The 18,834-nt window shown below is 41.2% G+C and overlaps 1 protein-coding gene across 6 annotated transcripts in view; it reads left to right on the top strand.

The window, feature by feature from the left end:
• Positions 1-16,466, top strand: part of DCX (doublecortin) — a 140,714-nt gene extending 124,248 nt beyond the window's left edge. For all 6 annotated transcript variants that reach the window (XM_038588099.1, XM_038588096.1, XM_038588095.1 and 3 more), the window contains one exon: positions 8,109-16,466. In XM_038588099.1, the coding sequence (XP_038444027.1) occupies positions 8,109-8,137 (29 nt within the window). In that variant the 3' untranslated portion in view covers positions 8,138-16,466. The remainder of the gene's footprint in view (positions 1-8,108) is intronic.
• The last annotated feature ends 2,368 nt before the right edge of the window (positions 16,467-18,834 follow it).

Below are 18,834 nucleotides of genomic sequence, written 5' to 3'. Positions count from 1 at the left end.
GACCTTGGCTCAGGCCCCCTGGGTCTCAGGCCTCAGCTTCTTGTTCCTCCTTCTACATAGCTACCTGAACCTTAGATAGCACCAGTAAGGTCCTTGGGCAGTGGGCCCAAGCAGTTCTCATCTGAACTTCCATCCAAGTGGACCTGAAAGGTGTGAGTCATGGTGGAAACAGGAAGCAGGTGTCTGAGGCCATGACTTTCCTCCTGCGCAATTGGAAACAAATTTGAAGTCCCAGCATCCCTTTGGTAACTCTTGATGGCTGTGGCAGGGCCCTAAGCTGTAATCAGCCTCTTGGCTTCCCCTCTTAAGCAGCTCATGGAGAATCCTCTTTAATGCAGCTGTGAGGGGGTTAGCCAAAGTCCGCATACTCGAGTGCTAACAATATGGACACAAAGTAAGTCCTTGGATAGTTAATGAGAACAACATTTTGCATTTCCATACTACTTGATCCTTTTGCACATTTTCCTATTTACCCTTGTGATAACACTGCCAAAGAGATAGGGCAGGTAGGTAGCGTTTCCATTTTCCAAATGAGAAAAAGGGGGTGCCAAGGTGAAAGACAACTCCAGTATGATTCAACACTTTGGAGAACATAGTACATTTAAGATGTTCAAAAAGCCCAGAAATATAGGAAAACACTTCTGTTTATTTAAAAATGTTTTCCAGGTTGGTAATTGCACTCATTCCTTTAAATTTGGAGATATTTGGCTTGTAAAGTCTTCTAGAGATCAAAGGGAAGTATATTTGACGTATTATTTGAAAATATAACCAACATAATTTAAATACATATTTTCCTCTGTGTTTTCAGACCCCTTTTCTGTGGTCCTGTAAGTGCTTGGAGAGATAGTTTGATGAGTAAAGTCGGGTACTGACCCTTAAATCATAGACACCACTCTAAGTGGATTTCGGTAGTGTGATCAAGAGCGGACAAAAGGACTCTAAGAGCACAAAGAGGGGTGGGAAAGGCCTCTAATGGGGTGAGGGTGGGAGATGGAGAAAGTTTTGCAGACTAGGTGATATTTAAGTGGGGCCTTGAAGCCTGGGTAGGCTTTTGATGGCTGGTGAAGAGAATGGGCATTCCAGCATTAAAAAACAAAAAAAGTCAGCAAGAATAAAGCCACGCCATCAGAAAAGTGCAGGGCACATTTGGGAAAAAGCAAACCCAAACTAGAAGCCAGGTTTCTCAAAACTCCTCTCTGACTTCCTTTGGACTATAAGCTCCTTGGACCAGAGACCAAGATTTTGTTTTCTCTAACGCAATAGTATCGCCAGCACAGCTGTATTTGTTACAAACATTTTGTTCTGTAGGGCTCCAAGGGACTAAGCAAATGAATTTCAGGTGCAAATTATTTGTATTGTTAAGCAATATGTGTGTTTCTGTATTTCTACATATCGATCAACAAAAACACAGAGTTGAGATAATTCCTTCTCCTGAACATTGTTCTACCCACACAAGAAAATATCTTTTGAATACGATGTAAGTGGATGGAGGACATAAGTACAGAAATTCATTACTAAGCCTAGTCCTATGGGTTCTCTCCATAGCCTGCCTCTCACCTCACCCATCCCAAGTCATAATGACTACAAGTGCAGCCTCCTTGCGATTCTACCCCTAGGCCTGCACCCCCTTCCTCTGAAATATACGTCTGAAATAATCTTTTATGATTATTTCCACCAGCCAACCAACTACACTGAAGGGTCTGTTACAAGAGTTATTGAGAGCAAGGGTGAATGCTGAAGCCCTGTGGTTCAATGTGTTAGGACTCAAAGTAGCCTCCATAATGAAAAGGCCCTTCTGTGTTGCCCAAAAAATGTGCAGGGTGGTTAGGAACTTGGCAATGTCAGCCTTGTTTCCTTTGCTTTGGTGTAACTAATAAAACATAAAATGCAGTGATCTGACTTAGAGAATTTTAGAACAAGAAGGAACCTGAAAGATCTTGTACTCCACGTCTCCCTCAATATTCAGACAGAGCATCAAAGGCCCTTGTAAGGGGAAATGAAATAGCCAAGATAGGGCTAGAACCTAGGTCTCCTGACTCTTAATCCTGTGTGCTCTTTCTCTGTAGTGGACTTCTATCGTGTGTAATTTAGACTAATGGAATCCATCGAGAGTCACAGGAGAGTCATGGAACAAAACTACCACAAAACTGTCTTTTTACTTTTGTATACATCATTACATGCTAAATATCACTCTATGCATTAAATGTCGATGCATGCATTTTGCTGTATAGGGCTCCATGCTCAGGAATCATATAATCAGTATTCAGTTGTCAGCCTAAGGGATTTTCAAAGGTACCATTTTTTAAAAATAACAGCTTATTGAGATGTAATTCACATACTGTAAAATTCACCTTTTAAAAGTATATGCTTCGGTAGTTTTTAGTATAATCATGAAGTTGTACAAGAATATATTCATCACCCTCAAAAGTATTCACAGTCTCTTCTCCCTCCACCCAACCTCTGGCAACCACTGATCTACTCTCTGTTTCTATGAGTTCATATTCTGAACATCTCCTATAAATTTCCCTCTGAGCACTGCTTTAGCTGCTTCTCATAACTTTTGGTGTATTGTTATTTCATTTTCTGTCTTAGAAAAGATAAAAGTCTTTTCTAATTTCCCTTGTGATTTCTCCTTTGACCCATTGGCTATTTAGCAGTATGTTGTTTAATTTCCACATATTTGTAAATTTCCCAGATACCTTTCTGTCATTGCTTTCTAATTTAATTCCACTGCAAAGAACATACTTTGTATGATTTCAACCCTTTTACATTTATTGAGATTTGTTTTGTGACCTAGCATATTGTCTATTCTGCAGAATGGGATCTTGAGAAGAATGTGTGTTCTGCTATGGTTGAGTGGAGTATTCTATAGATGTGCAGTTGTTAGTAGTGTCATTTAAGCTTTGTCTTTCCTCATTGGTCTTCTGCCTGGTTATTCTGTACATTATTGAAGGTGGAGTACTGAAGTCTTCAACTATTCTAGATGAGTTGTTTATTTCTTCCTTCAATTAAGTAATTTTCTGCTTTATGTAGTTTGGTGCTCTGTTGTTAAGGCACATGTATGTTTATGTTCTCAGGTGTATTTATCCCTTTTATCATTAGAAAACATCCTTATTTGTCTCTATCAACAATTTTTTGTCTCAAAGTCTATTTTTTTCTGTTATTAGTATAGCCTCTCCAGCTCTTTTTGATTACTTACTGCATGGTAAGTTTTTTGTCCATCCTTTTGCTTTCAATCAATTTGTGTCTTTAAATTGTGTCTCTTTCAGGCAGCAGAGAGCTGGATCATGTTGTTTTTTGTAAAATCCATTCTGCCAATCCCTGCCTTTTCATTTGAGTGCTTAATCTATTTATGTTTAATGTAATTACTGCTAGGGTGGAGATTACATCTGCCATTTTGTTCTTTTCTATATGTCTTATGTCTTTTTTGTTCCCTTATTCCTCAATGTCTGTTCTTTTTTGTGTTAGATATTTTTCTAATGTGCCATTTGAATCTCCTTGTAGTTTTACTAATTTTATTTTGAGTTATTTTCTTAGTGGCTGCCCTGGAGAGTACAATTAACATCTTAATGCAATCTATTCTGGAATAATATCAACTTAATTTCAATTGAACACTAAAAAATTTACTATAGTACAGTTTTGTCCCTCCCCCTCCTTCTGGGCTCTTATTGACATACAAATTACATCTTTATAATGTAATTAGTCCATCAGCACACTTATACAATCACTATTCCATGCAGTTGTCTTTTGAACTGGTTAATAGAAGAAAGAGTCACAAAAATAAATTTGTACTGTCTTTTGTATTTACCTATATATTTACATATACCAAGTGTTCTTTCTTTTTTATATGGATTTTAACTACCGTCTATTGTCCTTTCAGTCCCTCCACCCCCGCCCCAAAAGCTTCTCTTTAGTATTTCTTGGAGGAGATGTCTGCTAGCAATGAACTCTCTGTCTTTGTTTATCTGAGAATGTCTTGTTTTCTCCTTCATTCTTGAAGGATAATTTTCCTATATTTTCTTAAATGCTTTGATCTAATAAGTTTCCCTGCCTTGGCTGAAACACTGCGTGCGTGCGTGCATGCGTGTGTGTGTGTGTGTGTGTGTGTGTGTTGGGGATGGTTTCAGTGCTCTGTCAGGCAGTTTATAACTTTGCCTCAGCCTTCATTTGCTGCTTGAGGAGGGCCCCAAGGCCAACCAGAGGTGAGAGATTAGGACCTTCTTCGGTCTCTTCTCAGAATACACCCAGTCCTGATCATGTACCATGTCATAGAGATTCCTGGGAATATGTGAATATGTTAGAGCTTTTCAAAGTCTCCTATGGACATTAATTCTGTAGCTTTTCCCTTTTAAGGTTTTGAGCAGCTTCACTTACCCCAACAGTTTCCTCTATGTTAGGCAGCTGTGATTTTAAACAATTGCAGCTGATTAAGCTCCCTGAAAAGGCGGTTCACAGTGAGTGTGCTTTTCGTCAGGTCAAATAAAGAGTCCCATGAGTGGGAGTTTCCAAGGAGCTACTAAACAGGTCAAATAGTGACAATTCTCTGGGAATGGGGGCATTTTGGGGAGCTTCCAACTCATTCTGCACCCTCTGGTCACTGCTAAGTTGCTGTTTTTCAGATACTGTAATTGGGAGGCTGTTGGTTTTCAAAGGTACACTGTAGTTGGGGAGAGGAAAAGGAAATAGAACAAGCTAATGCACTACAAATTTTGATATTCTTACTAAAATTCAGCCATTTTTCTTGAATAAACACGTTTTGGATTGCTGAAAGCTTTTGGTTAATTTCCAGAGTTCTGAAAAAGTTGATTTTGACCATTTTTCCAGTGTCACTGCAGGAGCAGATTTTCAGTCTTTCTTTGCCATTATGGAAGTCTAGAGCTCAAAGATACTTTTGACTATGTTCGATTTTCACTTTATTCAAGTATAAGAGAACTAAAATCCCTTCAGAGATGTGACCCAATTGTGTACCAATTCAATTTTACAAGTTTTTATTGAACTCCTGTTGTTTCCTCAGCCTTGCACTTCTTACCTGTGTATCAGTTTTATAAGAGATGGGTGTTTGGTAGTGTAGAACAAGGGTGTCAAATACTGCCTATGGCCTGGTTGTTTCGGGGTAGTCCCCCGATGTGTAAAAAAAATGTTTCTTATATCTTTAAAGGGGTGTAAAAGAAACAAAACCCAAACAAACAAGACTACATGGAAGAAACCATATGTAACCAGCAAAGAGAGCCCAAAATATTTACTATCTAGCCCTTTACAAAAAAAGTTTGTCAGCCCCTACCGTGAAGGGATGGTGGGTTGGTAAGAAGTGAGTCTATTTGCTATAGTTGCCTTTCTTGTGTTTTTTAATGATTAAGTAGTCCCTTGAGGGTCCAAAATAACAGACTGAGAGGTGGAGGGGGACCTTACATATTGTCCTTTCCAATACTAAATTTTCAGGATGAAGACACCAAGAGTCAAAGACTTTTTCAGTGTCACAGTATAGATTATTCAGGACTAAAAGCTCAGCTTTCCGAATATACTTAGCTCCTCTTTCCATTGAAGCTGCCTAAACATTTTCTTACCCCTTCCTTGTCAGCAAAAAGTGTTCTTTTTTTCTTTAAAGATTTTATTTTTAAGTAATCTCTTCCCCTAATATGGGGCTCAAACTTACAACCCCAAGATCGAGACTCACATGCTTTACTGATTGAGCCAGCTAGGTGCCCCACAGCAAAAAGCATTCTTAATATTTAGATAAGCAAGTCCCTCTCCTCCTTTTTCTTGTCCTTCTTCCTCATCTTCACTTTTCCCTCTAACTCACAGAGAAGCTATAGGCTCCAATTTTTTGGACAAGTCTCTACCTACGTTCTTTGTTTCTATTATACCAAGGAGAATCTCTTAAATATCCACAGTTGACCTAAGTTTTTCAGTTCCCTTTAGTATCTTGCTGATAATGTGAATGATAGCAGTGGTTTTCAAACTGCTTCATTTGGTGATGGGTGAAATTCTGCCTTCGCCATGTCTGATTCAACCACAAGAGCTACACATTTATTTATTTATTTAATGTATTGGGCTTCCAAACAAAATTTCATTTGAATAGAGGATTTAGAAGGAGAAGAGAGAGAGAGAGATTGAGAGACAGAGATTTGAAAATCACTGATTTAGATTATGGGTGAAGTAAGTCCAAGAGGAATCAGAAGTACCTCCAAATACAGTTCTGGGGACAGTGGGAAAAACCAATGCCATATCACCTCCCAATCTCCTCAAGACATATAAGCCTTGGACAGCATTGAAGCCATGGATCCTAATTCCTGGTGCAAAATGGAAGAGCATCAGGAAATAAGTTGCAAGTAGGCAAATGAGGTACATTTTCAGGGTTAGGCATTTGTTCAGGACCTGGCAGTTTTCTGGGACCATGAAATGAATTGACATTTATATTCACAACTGATTTTTGACAAAGGCACAGATTCAATCAGTGGAGGAAAGAAAGTCTTTTCAATAAGTGGCGCTGGAGCAATTGAATATCCAAAGGCCATAAAATGACTGCTAACCTAAACCTCATATCTTATGTAGAAATTAACTTTTAAAAATGGACTATAGGTATAAATGTAAAACAGAGAAAAAGGAAACAGAGGAGAATATCTTGTGATCTTTGGCTAGGCAAAGCATTCTTAAGTTTGACAATAAAAGTACCATCCATAAAATAAAAAGAATAATAAACTGGACCTCATCAAAATTAAAAACTTTTGCTTTGTCAAAGACCATGCAAAAGGTATGGAAAGACATGCTACAGAGTGGGAGAAAATATTTGCAGGGCACATATTTAACTAACGGTATACAAACAACTGTTAAAACGTGATAAGAAAGAAAAAAAAACAGTTAGTAAATTAACAAAAGCCCTGAAGAGGGGTGCCTGGGTAGCTCAGTTGGTTATGTGTCTGACTCTTGATTTTGGCTCAGGTCATGACTGCAGGGTGATGAGATTGAGCCCATGTTGGGCTCTGTTCAGTGTGGAGTCTACTCTGCTTGAGATTCTCTCCTTCTCCCTCTGCCACACCCTCCTCTCGCACTCTGTCTCAAAAAAAAAAAAAAAAGACCTAAGGAAACGTTTTACTGAGGAGGAATTACAGATGTCATCTATGGACATGAAAATATGTTTAACACCAGCAGCCATCAGGAAAATGCAAATTAAAACCATAATTAGATATCACTACAAACTCATTAAGAATAATTAAAATAAAAAAGTAGCAAAATCGCCAAATACTGGTGAGGATATGGATAAACTGGATCACTAATACTTTTCTGGTGAGAATGTATGTAAATAGTACACTCACTCTGGAAAACAATACTGCAGTCTACAAATTAAACATGTAATGTCATACAACTCAGCAGTAGTACTCCTGAGCATTTATCCCAGAGAAATGTAAACTTACGTTCACACAAAAACCTGTAGAGGAATGTTTATAGCAAGCTTAATTTGTAATAACCTGCAATGCCCTTCGAGGGTGAATAGTTAACCAAACTGTGGTATAACTGCACTATGGAATGCTGCTCAGCAATATACAGGAGTAAACCTGCTGACATGTGCAACAACTTGTATGAATCCCCAGGGAATTATATGCTAAATGGGGAAGGCCAGTCCCAAAAGGTTACATACTGTATAATTCCATTTGTATACCATTCTTAGAATGACACAATTGTAGAGATGGGAAACAGATTATTGGTTGCCATAGGGTGTTTAGAGGTGGGAGACGGGGGGCTGTAGCCCTAAATTGGGGTAGCATGAGGGAGCTCTTTAGCGACAGTACAGGTCTGTATCTCATTTGTGATGAGGGTCACACAAATATGCACATGTGGTAAAATTGCATAGGACAACATATACACATGCAAGCATATGCACACACATGAGCAAATGGAAATGGCAAGATGTTACCATTGGGGGAAACTGAGTGAAGGGTACATCAGTAGAAGTATACCTCCCTATACTTCAGCTTCCTCTGAAACTATAATTAGTTCAGAATAAAAATTAGAGAAAATACTAATTAGAAAAAAAAGTCATCCTATTTTGCCCATTTCAGAGCCCAAGATGGCAAGAAAAGGAGTTAACTTTATCTCTTATCTTCTTACAGGATCTGTACCTGCCTCTGTCCTTGGATGATTCGGACTCACTTGGTGATTCCATGTGAAGGAGAAGAGAATGTTCAGAGTCCAGAGTACAAATCCAAGCTTACAGTTACAATAGGGTACTTCTATGCTCAAGTGTCCAACAGGGCTATTGGTGCTTTCAAGTTTTTATTTGTTCTTGTTATTTTTTAAAACACACTGTAATATGTTGGGTTTATGTTCCTGTGATTTCTCCTCTGGGCCACTGATCCACAGTTACCAATTATAAGAGATAGATTGATAACCATCCTTCGGGGTAACTTTCTGGGGATGTAAAATATGCTAATCTGTGACCTTTCTATTGAAAACTTAGGCGCCTGCATTGTTTCTCCCGTTTCACTTTGCTCATACACGACAGTCTTCCTTCTGTAGAGGGTTGTTTACATACATAGCACTTAAAATGCATTTGTGGGAAAGAAACTCATTGGCAAATCCAAGAGTGACAAACACAAGTGCCCCTTGTCTCCCGATCTCAAGAATGCTGGAGGATCTTGGGAGGGCAACAAGGCAGCTCCCACGCCTCGCTCTTCACTCCCAATCAAGCCCCCAGTTTATCGTCTCGCACCAGTTCTGGCTGTCAAGGGGGAGAAACACCAGCAACTCCTAATTCTGACATCAGATGCTTAGATGAGCCCAGTGCAGGGCTAGACAGAATTGAGAAACACTGTAGACATTTCAGTAGAGTTTCTAAAGCTCAGTGAATTTCTTGTCAATCTCTCCAAGTGGGGCAATTTGCAATCAATAAGCAATTAAGAGTTGGCGGTGAGGGACTTCCTATACCCAATTCCTCTAGGAGGCTGTCTAACATAGCGAGTTATTACACAAACTGTATGGTATCCATCTATCTCTGTTCTATTGAATGCCTTGTAAACAGCCAACACTGAAAACACTGTGAGAATTTGTTTTCAGGTCTGATACCTTTCAGTCACTTTTTATAGCAAGAAACCAATACCCTTTTTATAAAACTTCATGTCTGTACTTCAGGCTCCTTTTTTTATAAACTGGTGATTTTTCTTTTGTCTAAAAAACACATGCAGAAAATTTACCAAAAAAAATGCAAAAGAATAACGTAGTTTAGAAATCATGCTGTCACTGCCAAACAGAAACCTCCAGGAGGAAACAAAATGAATAGCAGAGGCCAATTCAATAGAATCAGTCTTTTGATAACTTTTTAACAGTTCTGCTTACATTAATAATTTCAATGTGGACCAGACATTCTAATTATATTTTAAAGGAAATGTTATGGCATATTTTAAGCAACAACTCTTTTTTATCTACAATTCTGATATTTCATACTGAAGACACGGAAACCTTTCGATTGTCTTTAACACTAGAAAGGATTTCTCTTTGCTAAGGACTGATCATTCGAAATAGTTCTGAGTCTTTGAGGCACCGGTTCATAACACTGCTTTTTGTCTGTAATCATAGCCCATAATGGCAAAGACAACTAAATTTAAGGGAAAGCCATGCATGCCAGTTCTGTGTTTGCTTTTAGCAGATATGAAGATTTCCTTATTTCTTTGTAATCCTTTGGATAGTTTGTGAGGTGCAGCATTCAAAGCCAAGCCGCTGTTTGGCTGCTGAGTGACTCGCGGTTGTTTCTCCACTTGAACTGGAACGAGCTTGGGGTGTGTGTATGTGTGTGTGTACTTGCAGTTGCTTCATGATTAGGAGATGCTCCAGAATACCCCTACATGGATCCGTGGCAACCTGGTAGCATTGCTGATGTGCATATGTAGAAGGGGACTCGGTGGCGGAAGGGGTAGCTCAGATGTCCCTAGACAAGCCTCAGATACCTTAGCTATAAGAATTATGCTTCAAGAAAAGTCCTGATGACGGTACTACCAATTCCTGGTTAAGTTGGTCATCAAAGAACCCCAAATCATGAGAATCTCCCTTTGCCCTGCTCCTTTATTTGTAGGCGAGTTTGAAACCAGTGTAGACAGGTCTATTTTTAATCTTCAGGACAGACCTCTCAAAGATTCCACTTTCTCCAGATCTCAGCCTGGTTCCTTCAATTTAAGGTGAAACAGAGGCTGAGGCAACTAACCAACATGCTGGTAAAGAGCAAGACCAGAGGAGGAATTTGGATTTCCTCCTGTCTAGGCCCTATGCTATCTTCACGAGCATTTCCTCACTGGTGGCGTATGTACGAAATGGACATACTTTCTTTAGAGTGGCCTTTGACCCAACAGTCTTCAGTAATAAAAGTAGATCTTCCATCTTTCTTTGAATCAATTATAGGAGAATGTTTCTGTACTGCCACTTCAGGGGGCTTGGTCTTATTCCAAATTCAAGTGTTTAATGATTACATGTTAAATTGGCCCATTTTCAAGGCAAAAGAAAAAATTGTCACTGAGCGCCTTCACCCCCGTCATTCATTCCGGATTTTGCTCAATCCAGTATTACCACTAAAGTCCCATTGTGTTACCTTCTGCACACTCAGCAAATATCAAGTCATTCAGCGAGCATCTGCCACCGCTCCCCACATCCTCCCTCCCTCTTTTACGTGTGCATGAGCTACGCACGTGCATGCGTACACACACACACACACACACACACACACACACAGTCTATCTGTTGCTTGTTCCTACCTCCTGATTTTTCTCCCTTACAGAAATAGAAATAGGGACAAAGAAGGGCAAAATGTATATATGGGGGCTGGGCTGAACAACTTCATAAGTAGTGTTAACTAGGGATAAATTGAGAGAAAATTTCCTTTTCTCTTCACTGTTTTGGAAAGGATAGCCATTAGCATGACTGCTTTGTGTCCTTAAGGACTTTAGTATTAGCCTAGATTGAATCATAGAGTTTTCTAGCTGGAAGGAACCTTAGGATCACATCATCTACTCCAAATTCCTCATTTTCATGCCAGGAATGGAGATGCAGAGGTAAAGTAATTTCCCCAAGGTCACACAGCTGGCTAGGGGCAGGGCTGGGATTAGAACCCACATCTCCTGGCTCTTTTTCCAGGGCCTTTTCCCACTGAACTGTATTGCCTTCCACTAGGCTCCTGAGAATTCTTTCCCAGGGTCATGTTGCATCTTGGAGCCATATGGTGCTGCCCTGAGCTCAGTGGGAAATCCACCCAGCAACCTAATACGGCCCTTTCTCCCTGTGTTCACATGGTTCCCATCTACATGGACTGCAGATGCCCCCAAAGAGAAGGAGGCATTGAGAACCCACAGGAACAATGAGGTCCCTGACCTTGTCAACTCAACACAGGGGATCACTGCCCCACCTCAAGGAGCCCTCAGGACAGCCCTCTGAGCTCCAGTCCTGTCCAGTGGAGATGGGGGAAGACTGACTTTCCCTGTCAGCTCATTTCATCTCCTACTGGTTGGGTCTTTGTAGGCTGAGAGAAATGTTTCTTGTTCTTAGAGCAGGGAAAGGAAGGAAGAGCAGAACATAGCTTTGTTTGTCCTGATTTTTTGAGATGGCTTTGCAGTATTTTTTAAATGACTGTGACTGCCATTCACTGGCCATAATTTCTTTTAAAATATGGGAGAGAGCCCAGCTAGAAAATAACGGTCTCACTGTGGTGGTTCTCAACTACAATGTTCCCATAGCCATCCTGCCCCAATGGGGACAATTTCCAGGTATAAGCAAGGGGCTTTGTAACTAAAATGCACCCAGGCTGATGTTAAACGTTGGTTCCTTGTGTTTGCACTAAAATAGCAAGCTACGTGCTCTATACCCCATACTCGTCTTCTTGTGTACACTGCTTGGTCCTGTGGCCTTCCATGGCAGAAACCAGGGCAACAGGGTCTGAACACGTGGTTTCCTCATACCATGGCTCCTCCTGGGAACTAAGGGGGGGTGTTCATTAGTTCAGGTCCAAGAGACTTCCTTCTGGGCTTACTCCACTTCTCAGGAAATTCTCTCTTCTTCCTGCTTCGCCTCCCCAATTGGAAGTAACCAAGGAACCTTAAAGTGGATGTATAGTTCTAAGAAGAAGGGAAAGACAAGGGGTCTGAGCCCCTAGATACTTCTTTGAATCACCCAGCCCAAGTCATAGGGCAGCAATCCACAGTGCTTGCTTTGGACAAAACTGTGTCTGCTTCCCTGGTCCCTTCAATACTCTGGAAGGACATGTTCTGATCCCCCTCAGATTTGGTTCTAAATAGCTTTTCTTTTTTAAAAACACATGTCCCTCAGACAAGGGAATAAGCATGCTCATGTGCCCCAAGTGAGCTCTGGCACACTGATGGGACTGTTTTCCAGGATCAGCCTACCTCTGAAACATCTATGCCAAGAGACATCTCCAGACAGATGCCCTGGGACCATGGGGTTTGAACGACCTCCTTTGCTACCCAACTTGCTCTGGGGACTAAAAGGCATTAGAGATTCATTTTTAAAAAAGATTTATTTATTTATTCATGAGAGACAGAGAGACAGAGAGAGAGAGAGAGAGAAGAGAGGCAGAGGGAGAAGCAGGCTCCTTACAAGGAGCCCAATGTGGGATTCGATCCTGGGTTTCCAGGATCACACCCTGGACTGAAGGTGACGCCTAACCATTGAGCCACTGGGCTGCCCAGAGATTCATTTTTTTGAAGACAGCCATTGGAACCTGTATGTGGCCACAAAGGGCCGCTTGATTCTCCAAGGCAAGGCCTCAATCATGCATTGCATTAAGGGATTTGGCTCTTAGGTCTAGGCTGGTTTCATTAGTAAACTGTCAGTATTTTGAAGCTCACCTGAGATGAGGGGGCGTTAAGAGTCCTATGTTTTGGGACGTGGAATTGAGAGAGAATGAAATTCCAGACATCGATGTGCCAGAAGTGATCTGAGACCTCCTGTGTAGCAATGGAATTGTCACACTTCTGCCACTGCCCCTGGAAGGGGACCTCTTTATGTAGCGTTGTCCACTGTTCTGTGAATCCATAGAGGGTTTCCTCTTCCTTGTAAGTATGACCACCTTGAGCAAAGATAATGCATTGATTCCCCATGCATACCTTTTGGTAGAAGAGGCATCTCCAACAGGTTCTCTGGCTCTTGGTGGCCCGGACCCAGACTAGTGCTGGTAATATTCAGTGGATTGCCCTAAAGGCTGTAATTATGGGCCAAGACAATGCAGACCATCCATTTCTTAAAAGTGAATTCTCAATTTTATTCTTCCTCCAGTTAGCACTCCTCACTTCCCTAGTAGTTTACATAAAAAAAAGGCTGGAGGTTTTTGTCACAACAGCCAAGACACGGGGTGGGGAGGAAAATGCATTTCTAAACCCACAGAGTGCTGACTCCAGTGGTCAACCTACTATGAGCTGGGTCTGTTAGCAGTTCCTCTTAAGCCCCTTCCATTGTTTCTTTTCAGAGATTAGAAGGCTAACTGTCCCATCGGCTTGCCTTTCAGTATGCCTAGTTGAAGGGACTTTGCCCCTCCTATCTTTTCAGGAAAAGGAGACTGTCTCTTCTGTCTTCTCCACCCTGGTCCCTAGAGCTTATTCAGCATCCCCAAAGGTATAATGTGGCCTTGACATTCAACTTCTTAGTGTCAACATTACTTCCTACTGGTTTCTTATTAAGGATCTATGCAGACATCCCACTTTGGCCTATGTGGTGTGACAGTGGCTATCAAACGACAAGACTCTCGAATCCACTTGTGACTGCCTACATTTGTATCCCTCAATTTCATAGGCTCCGGCATCTTCCAGAATCAGATGCAATCTTATCTTACTTTAGATGCTTGGAGCTGGGGTCTGGGGAGTACAGAATTCCCTTGGGAAATTAAGGCATCTTCCTGCTTCTGATTAGGACAGGCTAGTTGGGAGAGGTTGGAAGGCACAACAGAAGTTAGAACAAACTCCTTGTGAATGAAGGCACAAACGTGGAGATGTGGGAACTTCTCATTTCTGGGTGAATAACCTGAGGAATCAATGTCTTTTTGCCACTCTCTACCTCCCCAGTGTATCTCTTTGTCTTTTCTTTCTCTCTCTAGCACACTAGATTTGCTCTCAATTTTATACTCCACTATCACTCTCTCTTTCCAGAGTACAAACGCCCATCCCTCATCCTCTGCAATTCTCTTGCTTCTTTGATGTCTCCCGTTCTATTCCTTTCTTCCTCCATGTCTAGGTTTTGGGCATATCCCTCTTCTTAGCCCTGGGATTTTGCCTTGGTGATGTGAAGTTATTTCTGGACTTAACCAGTGCTGATCCCACAGTTCAGTCAGAAGTATGGAGGTTGGAATCAATCTGATCCTGACTCTTCTTCTCCATTTTCAGTTGCGATTCCCCAAAGCAGATCTTCACAAGCAGTTTCCTTACAGCCCATCTGTTGTTAGGTCTTTGCCTTCCAAGCGCTGTACAGAAGACTCTGTGGTTCCTTTTTAGTCTGCCATTTTGTGGAGCAATGAAGTGTGCTCAGAGAAATAATCAGCTGAACAGAAAAATCCACCCATGGATTCCTATCAGCTAAATACTATTAACAGATTTTGTTTGATTTTCTCATATTTTAAAAAGCTGCAATATAATATAATGAGAGAGCACAGGTTATTTCTGCTGTCATTTGGTTTGGCCGGGCAGGGGCGTTAGGTGTGGGGGTGGGGGAGCAACTCGTTTCAAGTTTTACCCACTGACACATTAAGCTGTCTGTAACAATCTTACGTTTGGGGTTTGCCAACTGTTGAACTGTTTTAGCTGAACTGATAGGCAATTGGGGTTGATTTAAATGGAAAGGATAATTAACAAACCCCTACTATAGAAAGAAATACTCACTTAACTAAAATGTATTTGTCCTTATGTTACTAAATTCACCTAAACATTTACTCTGGACTCCAACTGTTCCTATCTCTGTACAGGCAGTCCACATTAAGAGTAATTAATGGGCCTCAAGAAGTCAGCTTGTAGGTGCTAATTTATTCAACATGGTGCACAGCCCTTGGGGATGTCACTGCTTGGCAATGCTATATGGAATGCCCTTTCCAATGGCTTTTCCTTATAAGTTCTCTTAAAGGGATTCAAGCAAGTAAGAAGTTATACCAAAACGTCTCTCATGTATGGTCCTGCAATATATTGCAGCTTGAAGCCAATGATCCCTTATGACTTACACAACTAATGCATGTTTTGATTGAAGTTTGCATTGCTCATGTGTGGTAAGTTCTTTAAAAAAAGTTTTGGGTCACCTTTTTGTGCCATTAAACTTGTACAGAAAATGCTTTTATGGCCATTTTCAAAGGGAGAAAGTTTAAAATGGAAACAGCCCACCCTTTCTGCCCTATAGCTGTAGTTAGAACTCAGTTAAGTGTAGCAAAACAGCTGTAATTGGTGGTTGTAGTATTAGAGGCGTTAGCTTGCTAGTGACTAGCTTTGGAGAGTAAATGCATGGTATTGTACATCACATTTCTTAAATAACTCATTTTAACCTCTGAAAAGAATATATTCTTCCCTGTGGTCCCCCTTCCCTCCCCTTCCCCCTGCTCCCAGGTGTCTTACAGTTGTAAATAACTGATTTGGGGGCCTGATGCTTTTTGCCAAGTAAAGTCAACAAAGAACAAACAGACCAAAAAGGGGGGAAAGGCAATTTCTCAGTCTCTCAGCAGCTAGCAACCATTTCTCAAGGGGTGACATTATGATCAAAGACTCAACTTCCCTTTGCGTAAAAAAATCAGTGGCAGCTTGGGAATGTCTTTGACCATTTGCTTACATGGCAGAGTTGAATAGTTCTCGGAATTGCATATAATTGAAAGACAGTGGACAATGATGTTCCTTTATCCCTGCAGCAGTTTTGAGGTATTTGGAGACCTCAGAAGGCTCTGCTTGACCAACAAGCAATACTTATTAAGAAAGAAAAAGAAAAATGGAGAAAGACGGCAGATAATTTAGGGACTTTTTAGCTGCCCCCTCAAAAGAGTTACAGCCAGAAAAGACAAGGACATGCATGTATATGCATTGCTGTTGGTTTCCCAGGCAATGCCTAGACCTGCTCTCAGACTATGATTCTAAAGTGGTGTTCCAAGAAGGCACTCTCCTTTTTGGTTTGCTGTTCCTACTTGGACTGGCAGGTTTGATGAGGCCCATGTAAAACCAGCTGGAGCAGACCCTTTTCATCTCCCGTGCCTGTTAATATCCCCCTCCCTCCCTCCACAATTTCATGAGGGCTTTCTTTGGTTAGAGGACTTCAAAGTCTAGAGAAGTTCCCCATGTGTGTAACGTGTTGTGAACTGTGAATGCTGCAGATTCACGGCATTCAATACCAGGCGGCCAAAGAGCTGCTTTTGCAATCATTTTGGCTCTCAAGCTCTGTTCTTCATCTCATTCTCATTTCTGTGTACATTTGCAAGATGTGTGTATGCCATTTTCCAAAAATAAAATTTGATTTCAATATTTCTGGCTGACATTGTATTTTTTGAAGCATTGAACTGATGATCATAAAACCACAAAATGTCCGAGCTAGGAAAAAACTTAGACGTTCATCGGTCCAACCCCTTAATTTTATAGATGAGGAAGCTGATGATCGATGCTCCCTCCCAGAGTCGACCAGGAATCAAATGGCCTCTTTTTATGTATGAGATGCTTTGACCAAGGTTAATCTTGGTTATCAGCATAGGTGGCCACTTCTAGTCCTCTGTTTGCAGAGGCCCAAGAAAGACTTCATGTGGGTTCCATGCAAATACCTCTACCTGCAGTCCCTACCTGCAAATTTTCAACCTGTTGATAGTGCAGCTACTCTCGGGGAGAAGGGATACCTAAATATCTCATCCTCAAGCATAAATGACTATTTTTCTCAGATAAACTTTTATTAACAGGGAGAAAAGGCACTGGGTTTGTGAAGAGGTTGATTGAAAAAGATGGAGAAAAGGTTACAGAAAGAGGAGGCTGAGGTCTTGGAATATAGATTGAGCAACTCACAATGAGGGCCAGCCCTTTAAACACCTGACCTGTGTTTAAAGAAGCAAGGATGCCAGCATCCTGAGTATTCCCAAGGACTGAGATGGTTAAGATTTTTCCTTTCCCCAGCTCAGTATTTTATTAATTAGCTCCAATGCCATTAATCTGGTTGAGACAAAAAAAAAAGGAAATAAAAATGGGAATTTTTAGTGTTCCTAATTCAAAATATATATATTGGCTACAATCAGACTAGCCCAGGTCAACCTTCCAGCCCACTATTGCCAGACCCTCCTTCTTGCTGATCCTACATGATGTTGCTTTCTCCCAACTTGATCTGTCCTGGTCTCCACTGCAAGTAGAACTTTTCTAAAAGATTTGGACGTTGTCATTCCTGTGACTGGGAATTTATGACAGTTGTCTACTGCCCATCAGATCAAGTCCAACTCCTCTATGTGGTTTTCATCAAGACATATCTGGAGCACTATGTTCCAGGTCCTCTGCCAATTGCAGGGCCTTGGGTTTAAGAGTTTCAGTCCAGGGAAGGCAGACTTGTAAATAAATGAGTCTGTACTACAGGAACACCAATGATGGGATCATTAATGTCCTGGGATGGTCAGGAAAACTTCACGGAACTGGCAGCATTTGAGAAAAGACTCAGAGTTTTCGAGGTGGGCAGGAAGTGTTCTCAGCAGAGGGAAGAGCACAAGGAATGGCAGAAAAAGCAAGACCCTCTCTAAACACTGAAAACTACCCGAGGTGGCAAGGTTATAGTTCCATTATATAGGGTTCTGGAGGAAAATACAAGGGCATCATCTAGAATTACAGTTTGGGTGGTTGACCAGTGGTTCCCAAGTGTTGGTATAGCAACCAATGGCAGTCTGTAATAAAGTTTTTACCAGACTGTGGTGAAAAGAGAGAACTAAGGATAATATGGTGTGGAGTTTGTTTGTTTTTCATAGAAACAAATTACTCCATGTAGAGGACTAGAAGACAGATGCAGGTTGGTTTTTTAATGTCCTAACAAGGCAAAATAAAAAGTAAAACCAAGAGTGGCTTACATTCAATCTAGCTATCTTAATTTCTTTTCTTTTCTAATTTGATCATCTGTGAAGTTTGGAAGTGTGGCAGCCAATGGTTTAGACTAAAAGAACAGACAAATGGAGAAACCAGTGGGGGCCGAGTTGTAAGGAAAAAGATGTGTGGAATTTGAAGGGACTTCTTTCTCTGAGCCTAAATAGTCTCTCCTGTTAGCCCTCCACCTTCCGCACTCTCCCTTCCTCCCTCTCCCTTCTTCCCTCTCCCCTCCCCACCTCCCTCTCTTTTTTCTCTTTTTATGATTTCCTTCTTTCAACAGTTGCTGCTGAAAGCCTTCTCCACCCCAGGCTCTGTGTTAGGGGCCTGCAGATACAGAGATGACACAGGATTTCCTGCCTTCAAGGTGCTCACATTGCAAAGCAGTGCAACAGAACCACCTAGGAACATGTCAGAAATGCAAATCTGTGGGGCCCACCCCACTACACTGGATCAGAAACTCTGGGAGTGGGGCCCAATGATTTCTGTTTTAACAAGCCCTCCAGGGGATTCTGAGGCCCTCCCTCATTTGAGGACCCCTGCTCTTGTGAATTCTACTTCCTTTTCCCCCAGGACTCAGTGAGGACCTAAATAGTATATATGATCTCCTGGTCCATTTGGATTACAGTTTGCATCTTGCCCAGAAGAACAAAGACTCAAGAGGCTAGTGATTCTGGTAAGATCTCTATATGTTTAGTTTTCTGATGAAAGACTGCTTTTTCAAGCTTGAGAAAAATCTTGCATAAGTAAAGACACTGAGAGTGAGTCTTTGCGACTGCTGCAGGAGTCTGGA

This window comes from Canis lupus, chromosome X (assembly GCF_011100685.1).
Source record: "Canis lupus familiaris isolate Mischka breed German Shepherd chromosome X, alternate assembly UU_Cfam_GSD_1.0, whole genome shotgun sequence".
NCBI lineage: Eukaryota > Metazoa > Chordata > Mammalia > Carnivora > Canidae > Canis > Canis lupus.
Note: the sequence above shows the minus strand (reverse complement) of the source record. Positions and strands in the feature narration are given on the sequence as shown.